Here is a 12,573-nt window from a genome sequence, read left to right on the forward strand (position 1 = left end):
CTGGATCCCATAGATGTGTTCTCGATGTCTAGGTTTGGTAGTTCTTTAAGTTAAATAGTATTTTTTTTAGAATCTTCATTTTGCAGGTAACTATTTTTACCTTCAGTTTTAAATAAGAACTCACAGTTCAGTCTTTGAAACACAATCTGGACTAACCTCATGTTTTCTCAGATTTTTAGAGCTTAACTTTTGCCACAATTCAAAGCTTTGTTATTCTATGTTTTTTAAAGGAGCTTAAAAGCCGTTGTCTCCCATTCTTTAAAATATTCTGTACCAGAATCAGGATGGTAGTTATAGTGTTATAAAAATGTAATGCAACAATTTGAATTCCTTTTATTGTTTTCTGAGATGAAACTGAGAGTTTTTAAGGCTTTTCATTCTACTTGTGTAGGAGGTATACTTTGGAACTTAGTTTTAAAGGAAATCTAGACAGTTTCTTACTTAATGCTTTTTAAAAAATCTTCAGCCAGAACTGATGGTATACTTGAGCATTTTCAGGTAGATCCTCAAAATATGTGCATGTTCTCATTTGAATCTTAGTTATTTGAGATTTTGTTTTTTCTTGTTTTAAAAATATTTAAAATGAAAAAGTATTTATAGATATTTTTAGTAAAAGAAAAACCACTGAATGTCCATCATATTTAGAAGATTATGAATTGATATGTAACTTATCTAACTTTGTAATAATTACATAAATGTCAATAGTCCCATTATTAAAAACCTTTGAATGAGATTAGTAGTCTTAAGTAAGCCATTTAAAATGTTCCTTTTAGAAATCAAAAATTAAATGAAATTAAAAACTGTCCATTAATTGCAGAGTTTTTTAAAAATTCTCCCTATTAACATGCAGAATCATTTTAACTACTCAATAAGCAGAGAGCCTTTAACAAATCACCTAATCCATATCTTCCTGCTATTTGCACCTCTTGTTACCACTGTAATGGGAATCATTGTATATTGAAAGATAGTATTCCTTTATGTGCTTCCTTTCTCAGTATAGCATCTTTTATTGGGCCCAAATTTATTTTTAGTATTTGATATAATGACAGGTATAATATGAGGTAAATCCATTGTAAGAAAGTTTTTATTAAAAAGCATTAGCATTCTGTAATATATTTAAAATCTAAAAGGAATTTTTTAAAAAAAGAGAAGATACCTGCCTTTGAAAACTAATCTTGTTTCTCGGAAAAGAAATATACTATCAGTGTCCTTACAAATTTGCTACTCAATTACTTGGCCAAAAATAACCAATAAATACCATTTCAAAACTGAAGTTGAGGGACTTCCCTGGAGGTCCTGTGGTTAAGACCATGCTTCCACTGCAGGGAGCATACACGGACAGGTTTCGTTCCTGATTGGGGAACTAAGATCCCGCAGCTGTGCTGCCAAAAATTAAAAAGTAAAAATAAAATCAACATCTACAGTATTAGAAAAACAAAAACTGAAGTTGATTCAGTTCCATAGTCTTTGAGTCGCTATCCTGGTGTCCTGTATAATTATTACTCTAGGCCTTTCTCCATATTTACTGGTTTTTAGACCAGAAGACATGGTTTTAATGTTTCATTCTTGTTTGTATCTTGATAGCTGACTTCAGCTAAAGCACTTACATGGCTTGATTTCTTTTACCACAGTCCTTTAGCTCCCTGTTCACTATTACTTTTTTTTTTTTCCACTATTACTTTTATGTTCAAGATGGAGAATTTGCATGAACTATTCAACAGTATAATTTGGATTGTAAAGCACTACTCTGCTTCTTTCTCTTTTTTTGGCTTGCTTGCTTTTAATCTTGACTTACTTTGTTATCTTTGTTTTCCTGGCTTCCATGTCCAACTATTTTATTGTTATAGAGTTGCTCCATGTCTATGAAAGATGACTACATCAGGTCAGAGTTTACAAAGGCCCTAATGATAGTATGTTTAGGTGGCAGCACTGTGTTGGTTAACATGTCAGCATTGTTTTGTTTTCCTGTATTTAAGTGAGAGAGAGAGATTTAAATATATAGTTTTTGTTGTGTTTTATTTAAAAATTTTTTTAATTCCAGGTTTATTAAGATATATTTGACATACAGCATTATACAAATTTAAGTTGGGATTATCATAATAAATTACTGAGCATTTATCATCTCATATACTGTGTGTGCTAAGTCACTTCAGTTGTGTCCAACTCTTTGCGACCCTATGGACCATAGCACACCAGGTTTCTCTGTCCATGGGATTCTCAGGCTAGAATACTAGAGTGGGTTGCCATGCCCTTCTCCATCTCATGTAGACACAAAGTTAAAGAAATAGAAAAAAAAATTATTTCTTGTTACGAGATCTATTAGGATTTGCTCTCTTAACAGCTTTAATATATAACATACAGTGTGAATTATATTTACCATATTGTATAATACATTCCCAGTACTTACTTATAAGTTGAAGTCAGTACAGAGTTCCATTGATCTTGGTGGTGGTTTTCAAATCATTTGTGAAGATGGTGGAATCTTTCTGTTTTCATCATGGCATGTTAATTTCAACACTAAAATATTGATACATTTGTTAACATAAAAGAAATACCTGTCATCTACAGAATTTCCTTCATGCAGCAAAGCTAAATTTGGAAAGGGAGAGTGATATATAAATTAGTATTTCTTCTGTGTCTCCAGCTCCTTGGCCTTTCATTTTAAAAGAGGAACTCAAGTAGTATTTCCCACAATAAACAACTAACATAGATATCAGAGAAGGTAAATACATTCTAGTTGTATTCATATAAAGATTTTTTATGATCTATTTTAGCATGTTACAGGCCTTCATTGCTATTTGAAAGTAAATCAGCTAAAAGGTAGAAGTACCTGCAGAAAGCACCCTGTAATCCTACATCTGAATGGAGAGCTAATGAGTGACAAAGACTACACTTAGGTTATTTAGAAAGAACTCTACATTAGAGATGCTACTGAACATTAGACAAGACCTAAATTTTCATTATAGCCATCAAACCACTGATCTTTAAGTAAATAGTTGCCTCAGTAATTTCATCTGTAAAATGGAATGTAGTATTATTTTCTGGACTATTTTACCCAAGTCATGTAAATATTCTTTCTTTGGTTCTGCTGAATGTGCTAGCAAATCACTGAGACTCCCTAGGCTTTTTTTCTTTTTTTTCTCCTCTTCTCCCCCTTTTCCTTTTTTTTATGAGGGGTTTGGACCAGAAGATCTTTAATGGTGTGTGTTAAGAAATTTAATTTTATGTTTTTTAAAGAACAAGTTAAGCAGCTACTTGTATGGAGGTATTGAATGGACTAGATGAGTGCTTAGCCCAAGAATGTGTAAAGTGCTATGGGATTCTTGAAGAAAATGAAATTTTAGTTGTGACTCATCATTAATAGCAGTGATGTGTTACACAAATGATTCTATCTCTTGAAATCTGTGTGTATATTAAATGTATTACTTAATTTTGGATGGTATTTATAATTAATAATTAGCAGATTTAGCTTATTATAAAATATTTTAATAGATAAAAGTTACCAATCCCCAGAAAATACAGTAACTCAGCAAGGCCACCCCAGTAAAGATTATTTGGCAATACAATGCTAAATCATTATGTCTTCCACCGTATCTTTTTACTATCAATATTTTTTCCTATTTAAATACTGTCAAAGAAGTAGGAAGAGTTTCCTTGACATGAATTTTTAAGTGAATTGTTTCCTTAAGAATAAAATCTCTCCAGTTATCTTTGGAATTGTTCAATTAAGAATTTATTCTTCTTTTCCTTCAGTTAAATTTTATTTCAAGTAGCAGAATAAACTTTTGTTATTTCCTCTTCTCATCTTTATATGGCTTCAAACTTTTCAAAATTTCTTTAAGATGGTTTTTTCAGCTTTGGCTTTCAAGTATACACAGATAATATTCAGTGGCTAGGAATTTAGAAATACTGTTTTGCTTCAAGATGTTCACCATCTTGAAAGTAAGGGTGGAAGACAAGTTTTTCCAGGGATGAAATAGGACATGGTTTCTTTCTTTATGTTCATAATCTGCTGTAGGTGCAGTGTCAAAGAAAATAAGTAGAACCAACCTAAAGAAGTATAGTAGGTACACAGTGTTGCTAATTCTGCATCTTTGCCATATTGAATAATAGTTGTCCTATGCAAATCAGTTGTAGTTTTTCTTATTTTTTAAATAGGTAATGCCTTTACATGGTTCAAAATTCGTAAAGTTTTAAAGTGTCCCATGGGCACCCAGTTTTCCTCTCTATTGGCAATCAGTGTTGTTCTTTCCTTCTATTCTTCTGGAGATATTTTATATAGATATGATGAAAAGTCACATATTGAAAGAAATACATACTCTAATGCTTAGTGCTTTGTATAATTCCTTACTTAAATAGAATTTTGGTTTTTACTATACTGATTTTCTCTGTAGAGTTGATCATAGCTTTTAAGATTTATTATTTTTAACATTGGAATAAAAATTGAAGCACTTTTGCACTGAGTAAATTGGGCCCCTTGAATATATTGTGGTGATCTGTCACTGATTTTCCTCCCTAACCATAGAAAGTAAGCTCTCTGACCTCTGTTGGCTTTTCTTAGACTGTATTCTACCAGCCAAATGAACTGTGAGGGAGGTTTTCCTAAAATAGTTGAACTAATGGAAACTGGGTATTTTGAATGTGGATATATTGGCACCCTCTGGTTCTTACTTCTGGAAGTTAAGATTTGATATGGACTTATCTTAAAAGACAAAAATTTTGAAAGATCAGTTTGTTATCTATATTAAATCTTAAAAAATAGAAATCTTCATAAAAAAATTTTTTTTAACTTAAGCAGTATGTTGTGTGTCTTTCTAGATATTTCTGTACACCCAAGCATGTATATATCCTGTGTTTGTGGGCTGTATCTCTTTTTTATATGAATAGATTTGTTATCACATATACTGTTCATCTATAGGGATAAATTCCTAGAATTGCTGGTTATCAGAGGGTCCACATCTAGAAATGTGATAGCTGCTGCTAAATTGTTCAAAAATGCTGAACCAATCTGCACTTCAGTTAGCAATCGAGGTCTCCTGATTCTTAATTCTCATTAAAATGAGTTACATATCTTCTGTCATCCTTCCTTCCTTTTTTTACAATTTAATTTTCTAATCTCTGATCATAGCCCCCATATTTCTTTTATCTTAAAAAATCACAGTATTCCAAGTAGCCCTATTAGCTGCTCATTAATTGCTCCCAAAGTTTTGGTGAGCTATATAAAACACAGATATAAAGTTACTTCTTGAAGAAGTATTCAGACATCATGTACAAATGCAAATTTTGAAATGTTTTGTTACTTTCTTTTTAAAAAACTGATTTTTAAAAAATCTAATATTTAGATAATATTAACTCTGTTCTGAAGAAGAGATTGTGTCTTACATCACAGAATTTTCATGAGTTATTTTATTTTTACATTGTTATGATTTTACAACATTTATGTTCTATTTTATGACCCTATTTCTCAAATTTGTTTAATTGTATATTTAGGTGGATTCAGTGTTTACCTTACTAGTCTTTCATGTTATATAGATTCTGAAATCCTGATTTCCTGAACTTGACTCAAGTTTTGGCTGGCTGATATTGGTATTTTGTTTTGAATTTACTCTCCTCCACCAAAAAGGAGTTTACAGATGCTTGCATTTTTAAGACTACTGTTTGTTGTATTTATAAATGAACGTGTGTGTGTGTGCATGCTCAGTCACTAAGTTGTGTCTGACTCTTTGTGACCCCATGGATTATTGCTCACCAGGCTTCTCTGTCCATGGAATTTCCCAGGCAAAAGTACTAGAGTGGGCTGCCATTTCCTCCTCCAGGGAATCTCTTCCCAATCCAGGGTTCAAACTCGCGTCTTGTGTGTCTCCTGCATTGGCAGTGGATTCTTTACCACTGAGCCGCCAGGTAGCTATATATAGAATTATTGAATCACTGGTTTTTTTCCTCTCAAAATTCTAAGCCCTCTGTTCTATTATCTTCTGGCACTAAATATTGCAAAAGCCTGCTAGAATATTCCCCAGTGTATGTAAGTGTGTGTAAGTGACTTCCTTTCTGCCTGGATTATCATAAGATTCTTACATTATATTAAACCTTTATGATTTCCCCAGGATGTATCCTAGTGTATATTATTTTTTAATAGTTTTTCCTGGAAAACCGTGAATGCTTTCTATTTGAAGATTTTAGTTCATCCTCTTTCCTTTCTCCTTTTCTTTTTTTCTCTTCCTTATCATCCTTCTCCAGTTTTCTTCTAGTACAACCTTGAACACTTCTTTTTCTATTCTTTTTTCTCCTGGGACATTTATTATCCATATGTTGAATCTCCCTTATTTGTATTATCTTTATGTCTGATTCTTTTCACTTCTTTTTTTTCCCCTCTGTATTCTTTCTTAATAGGGACCATCCATCAGGGCCCTATTTTCTCTGTAAAGTTGTTGCTGCTTCTAATGTGATTTTCATGGTTTCCTCACTACTTTGTATCTTCTGCTCTTCCAACTCACTTTTAAATTTCCTCTTGCTGTTATATCACTTTGTTTCACTATTTAAAGCATTTGTATTCCCTTTAATTTTTTGAAAGTATAAGGGAATATTTGGCTTAAATTTTCTTTCTGTTTTTATAGAAACTTCTTAATATGTTCTGTGTTGGATACTTTGTGCTTATCTATTCATATTTGAATGGGACTTGTTTTTGTTGAAACTCATATGGGGATGAGAAAGGAAGAACAAGTGAGCTTTAATAGTCAACTTCTTCATATCATATAGTTGTCTCAGAATATTTTCTCACTAAATCTTTGCCATAAGAGGTTGCACCTTCTTAGGTAAGCATATCTTCCTGGGTAGGAGGTAAGAGTAACTTAGAGTGAAGATTTCTCTAGGCCACATTTCTTTTATTTGGAGATATAGTTGACCCTGGTCGGTGATGGCAGTGCTCCTTGCTGTTTCTTCAGCTATCTTCCTGTCTCATCTGCAAGAACTTTCTCCCTGTCTGGAGTCTAGATCTAGAGAAAATATAGATATTCCATCTCTCAGGTTCTTTCAAGTCTCCTGTTTTAGTTGAAGTGTGAGCACTAACTGCATTTATAATGGGAAGAGGAGGTACTACAGAACTATTTAATCATCTTACAATATTGTCCCTACTCTTTCTCTCAGTTTCTGATATTCACAGATCTTTCAATTTAATTATTTTCCTTGGTTAGATATTAAGATACTGCTCTTTTTTTCCTGTGGTTTCAGTTGTATTTGGAGACAAAGGCATGAGTTCTAAACATTTAGCAGAATTATGTCTGCATATGTTAAGGTTTATGTTGAAATTATATTGGTAGAGACCATATTATCATGCTCTTAAAGAAATCATACTCTGTTCATGAGATTATGGTCTCTACAGATGGTAATCTTTTTAGTTGAAGATCCTGAGTTAACAAAGCCCAGCACCTGAAGTACCAGTCACAAGGTCTTCATGGCCAAATGTGATTTTCATTTTTGGAATAAGATCCGTGAGTTCTTCTTTTTCCTTTCACAGGACAAGCAGGAGGACATGAAGACTATTTTGGAGGGCATAGATCCGGCCAAGCATCAGGTGAGGGTGGCCTTTGATGCTTGTAAGCTACTACATAAAGAATAGATGATGTAGGTAACCAGAACTCTGGATATCTGAATTCCAGCCAAGAAGTTCCAGGACCCTGCTGGGTGACAAAGGAAATACTCTTCGATTGAAAAAGATTATGAAGTTCCAATAAAAAGATTTATATTACTAGTAGTTTGCTTCCTTAGTATTCTTTTATGTGGTATTCCTTAAAAACCTCTTAGGTGAAAATAGTTTTTCCTATTCAGATAGTTCTTTTGCATTCTCCTTTATGGAGAGAGTTAAGATACCCCTCAGTCATAAAGCCCTTTGTATTCAACTTTGTTCAACAAAAGTCTGAAACTCAGATTTAGAGTGATACAGTGGATTATTTGTTATATAATCCTCAAACAACAACAAGAAAAAATAGTGACACATTAACTAGCTGATGCCCTAATTTCTGTAAAATTAAAATTTTCTTCTTAATAGCCTCTCATGTAACCTCATTCTAAAATTGTTGTTTATAAACAAACATTTCTTTTCTTTTGAAAAAAAAAATGTGTGGAATTTTTGCCCTAATGGTTTTAAAAGTCAAGCAAATTTAATAACCATTATAATTCAGGGAGATTTGTTTATACTCAGGAGTAGTGCTTAATTTTTAAATTAAGAATAAGTTGTGATTGCATCACAATTTAGGCCATCTAAAATAAAATTTTCAGTATCAAGCCACTTTTAATCATAATGCTTATTAAGGATCACCTTTATTGGCTTTGGAACAAGAAGTTGTTATATAGTCATTCTATTTGGAGTAAAGTAAATAAATTTCTTTCACAAAATATTACGTGAAAATGTAAACTTTTGCTCAGTTTATGTAGTAACTCTGGCTCCTGTCAAGAATGTAAAACTGAGTGTTAGTTCACATAAAGTTATTTCTTTCTCCCTGTATTTGTTAAAGGAGATGTGATTATAAATATATCTCTAGCTATAAGTCTTAAGACTTTGGATTTTCATTATTATTATTTATTGGAGGATAATTTTTAAAATTAGGTTTGCAGTCCTCCTTTTAGAGGTTCAGATTCAACAGATCTGAAATGGGGAGTCTGCACTTTAGATGATATACCAGGAGATTCTCATAAGTCCTTTATATTCCATACTTTGAGACACTGCTGTCTGTATTGTAGAGACTCTGCTGTCTATACTGTAGAGTCTGTAGATTATTCTGCATCATTGTTGAGTTTTGTTCTCATCTTTGCTTTATCATCATCCTTCCTCCATCCAAACTGAATGAACTTGGTTTTGGTCTTTGTTACTTGTTTTTAGAAACTGAGCTAAATACAAACCCCCAATATGGTGCCTCTTAATCTTTCTCCATCTCAGTTCTATTGAGGGATGTGAATCTGATCAGTAACAAATTGCTAAGGTAATGATTAACATACAGAGTAGTGGGTTGGAAGAGCATATTCACTAAGAGAGATGTAAGAAGCCGTTAGTACGTACATAGTATAAAACAAGTTTCCCTCTCCTCCCCCTGATTCTGGTCCTTACCCCAAGACATTGCCCTCCTTCAACTCCAAGAAGCACTGCCTCTGTGATATAGTGGCAATCTTCAACAAATACCTTGGGTGCCCCGGACTGTGGTTTTAAAGGAAATTGACTTATTTTAAAGAAAAAAAACCTTAATCTAAATTGTTTGTTATCTAAAGCCAAGTAGAAAAAACTTATACTTTTTTTCTCATAGTATTTATGCATCAGAACCAGAACTTTGCAGTACATTTTTTATGAACAAAAGTATAGCAGACTTGTAAGTTCTAATTATCAATATATTTTAACTATTAGTGATTAGTTTACCTTAATAAACTAAATAGGACCTCCCAGTTTTTAAATAACTTTTCATTAAGGAATAACATATACATATTTTAAGATTTTACTACTTAAAGCTGGAAAGCTTTTATCAATTTTTTCTTGATCTCTAAACTATCTGTGCAATACACAAAACTCCTTATAATTTTTTTTAAAAGGCCAAGTTCTTTCCTTCTAGTTCATTGTATATTGAATGAATCCTGTCTCAAATTTGTTTAAATACAAGTAACAAATAACTTCCCTTCCAGAGGGTAAAGTCTCTTAATATACTTTGAAACCTCTCTGTTCTGTCAAGTACATAGATACAGTAAATAAAATATGGGAGAGAAACAAACTAAACTAAAAATATGTAGCTATACTCAGAAACAAGGTTAAAGAACTTTGTGGCCTAAAAATGGACTCTGGATCTACAGTTGAAGCTATAGGCTCAAGGAGAACTAACCTAAAAAGTTGGGCACTGGGGGCTTGAATTTCAACTTCTTTAAGGGAATAAGAACTGAATGTATCTCACATAGAGCAGGCCAATAGATTTAGTCTACTTGATTGAAGCATGAAACTGGTACCTTATTATTACCCAGCCTATGAAGCAGGGTGGAAAAAAACTCAAAGCAACTGCCCAGGATTACCATTAAAAATTAGCAGATGTTCTTCATAGAGGGAAGATGCAAAGACAGCAGTGTAGCTGAGAACTTGGAGGACATAATTATTTGATATAGTAAGAAGAAAGAAGAACAGAAATAACTTCATGGGATAAGAAGCTTAAGTTGCCAGGTAAAGGTCTACTTCTGAAACGGACCAGACTAAGGTAACTTTCAGACCATCTGATGAGAAGGGGTAGGTTTATAAATGGAAATAAAAGAAAAAAAAACAACTCCCATGTAAAATGAACTTTTTCAAATAAGAAAAATTATAAAGCTCAGGAGCAAATCTACATCAAGAGAGATAGTCAAAATGCAAGCAGACAGACAGCAAACTGGGAGAATATAGGCCCAATAAAATTGAATAAAAGACTTTAATCAGAGATTTTAAACATGCTTAAACTAGAACAATAGCCATAAAATAATGAGAGGCAGTGAAACAGGAGCTGATAATTATGAATTAAGGTCAAGTAGACATGAAATACTTAAACTTTCAGGTAAAAAAAATTGTGGAAACAAAAATGTATAAGACAAACAGTATGTTGGACAGTTGAATAAGGAATTAATGAATCAAATGATAAATAAATATAATACAGCACAAAAATAAAGAGATGGAAAATATAAAAGAGAAATTGAGAGAAAGGAAATAGACTCTACCATATATATATTTGAAGTTGCTGAAGGAGAAAATAGAAATAGCAAGCAAAGGCAGTGCTTGAAGAGATAATGATGGAGAATTTTCTAGAATTGAAACCTGACATGAGTCTTTGAAAAAAATTACTAAGAAATGCTTGAAGAGATTGATGGAGAATTTTCTAGAACTGAAGACTGACGGGAATCCTTGGTTAAAAAAAATCACTAAGAAGGACAAATGAAACTGTAGAATTTTAAGGATAAAGAAAAAAAATCTTAAAAGCTATTAAAGGAAAAATGAATTATTCTCGAAGAACAGTTACATTTTTGGCAATAGATCCTCATCAACAATAATAATTACAAAAAACAGCAGAGGATAATATCCTCAAAATATCAGAAGATAATAACATGATACAGAATTCTGTACTCTGCTAGCATTCCAAAGAAGAAGACATACTTATATTTTCAGATGTAGATATTTTCAGATCAACAAAGAATAAAAGAGTTTACCACCTCAGACCCTTGCCAAAAGAACTACTAAAATACATGCACATCAGTAAGAAGGAAAAAGAACCCCGGAGGAAGGTGTGGGATGCAAGAAACCTTGGTAAGCACAGAAGCTGGTAAACTATAAATACAAATTTGTGAGTATAAAACCTAAATTTTTATGCTTAAAAACAAAGTAGTGCTAAAATCTAGACAGAAATAGTATGTAATTCAGCAGGATATGTTAGAAAGTTCAAAAACCATGTTAGAATTCTTGTGTTGTTCAGGACAGAATAATCAGGTACTGAATAAAGAATCTTTTTTTTTTTTCTAAGAAAAATATATTATTAATCAGAACAAATACAAACCTGTTCAACTCATTTGTTAAAAGGGCAGAGAATTTTGAATTAGATTCAAAATCAAAATCTAGCGAGTTCTGTTTTCAGGGGAAAGAACTAAAGCAAAATAACAGGGAAAGATTGACAAGATAATGGAAAACGTTATGTAAGACAATATTAATATCAAAATGGAATTTTAAGCCAAAATTATTCTTAGAGATAAATAAATGCTTCTCCCATTAGTATAATAATCAGTCACTTATCAGTATCTAACATCTACCCTCCAATTAAAATAGAAAAGTACAGTTACAAGAAAATTAGTTCTACATTTCTACTCATAGGATTTTTTTCCCACACTTCTCCATGAAACTGACAGATAAAACAATTGCTAAGAATAGAAAAATCAAGTTTGTTCTTAAAGAGAGCTATAATTTTGTTTCCAATAAATATGGAATATATTATTTTCCAATACATTGAATATTCATAAAAATGATACATGATAGGCCACAAAAAAAGTTTTTAAAACAAACTTTTTCATCCTATGAACTACATTCTCTGATCTTTTGTAGTTTTAAAATTACAAATTGACAATAAAACTTTTTTTAAAAAATCCCGTACACTTAGAAAATGAGGAAAAATACTTTTACATGATTCATGAGTTTAAAAGGCAATCACAGTAAAAACTACAAATGAGTTGTTATCACTAAAACTACACATTAAAACTTGGGAGAGAGGATACAGCTAAAGTGGACCCTAGAAGGAAAATTGTGTGTGTGTGTGTGTGTGTGTCTGTAATGAAAGGAAGTGAAACTACTCAAAGAACAACAACACAAAGAAGGAAGGACATAAGGTTAAAAAAAAAAGTTAATATTGAGTAGTAAACAAAGAGTTTAAAAAATAGGGGTAAACAGCAAAATAAAAGATGATTTTTAAAAAATTCTTAAATAGATAAAATAAGACCAGCTTTTTTCAAAGGGGCAAAAGGCACAGATCCATGGTATAAACTTAAATAGAGTTTTAACTTTGATATAGTAGAGAACTCCCATTTATAGGGCAGTATGAA

The 12,573-nt window shown here is 32.1% G+C and overlaps 1 protein-coding gene across 13 annotated transcripts in view; it reads left to right on the top strand.

The window, feature by feature from the left end:
- The window catches only part of ANKHD1 (ankyrin repeat and KH domain containing 1), a 112,391-nt gene that overhangs the window by 48,819 nt on the left and 50,999 nt on the right, over nucleotides 1-12,573 (top strand). For 6 of the 13 annotated variants that reach the window (XR_009694176.1, XM_061151468.1, XM_061151469.1 and 3 more), the window contains exon 11: nucleotides 7,514-7,570. The exons of 6 other annotated variants lie outside the window; for them this stretch is intronic. Coding sequence is in view for 6 of the 7 variants with exons in the window: in XM_061151468.1 (XP_061007451.1) it covers nucleotides 7,514-7,570 (57 nt within the window). In the remaining variant the exon portion in view is untranslated. Of the gene's footprint in view, nucleotides 1-7,513; nucleotides 7,883-12,573 lie in introns of those variants that run through there. One more of the 13 variants, XM_061151480.1, reaches the window with a different exon arrangement.

The sequence above is a fragment of the Dama dama genome, chromosome 9 (genome assembly GCF_033118175.1).
Source record: "Dama dama isolate Ldn47 chromosome 9, ASM3311817v1, whole genome shotgun sequence".
Classification (NCBI taxonomy): Eukaryota; Metazoa; Chordata; class Mammalia; order Artiodactyla; family Cervidae; genus Dama; species Dama dama.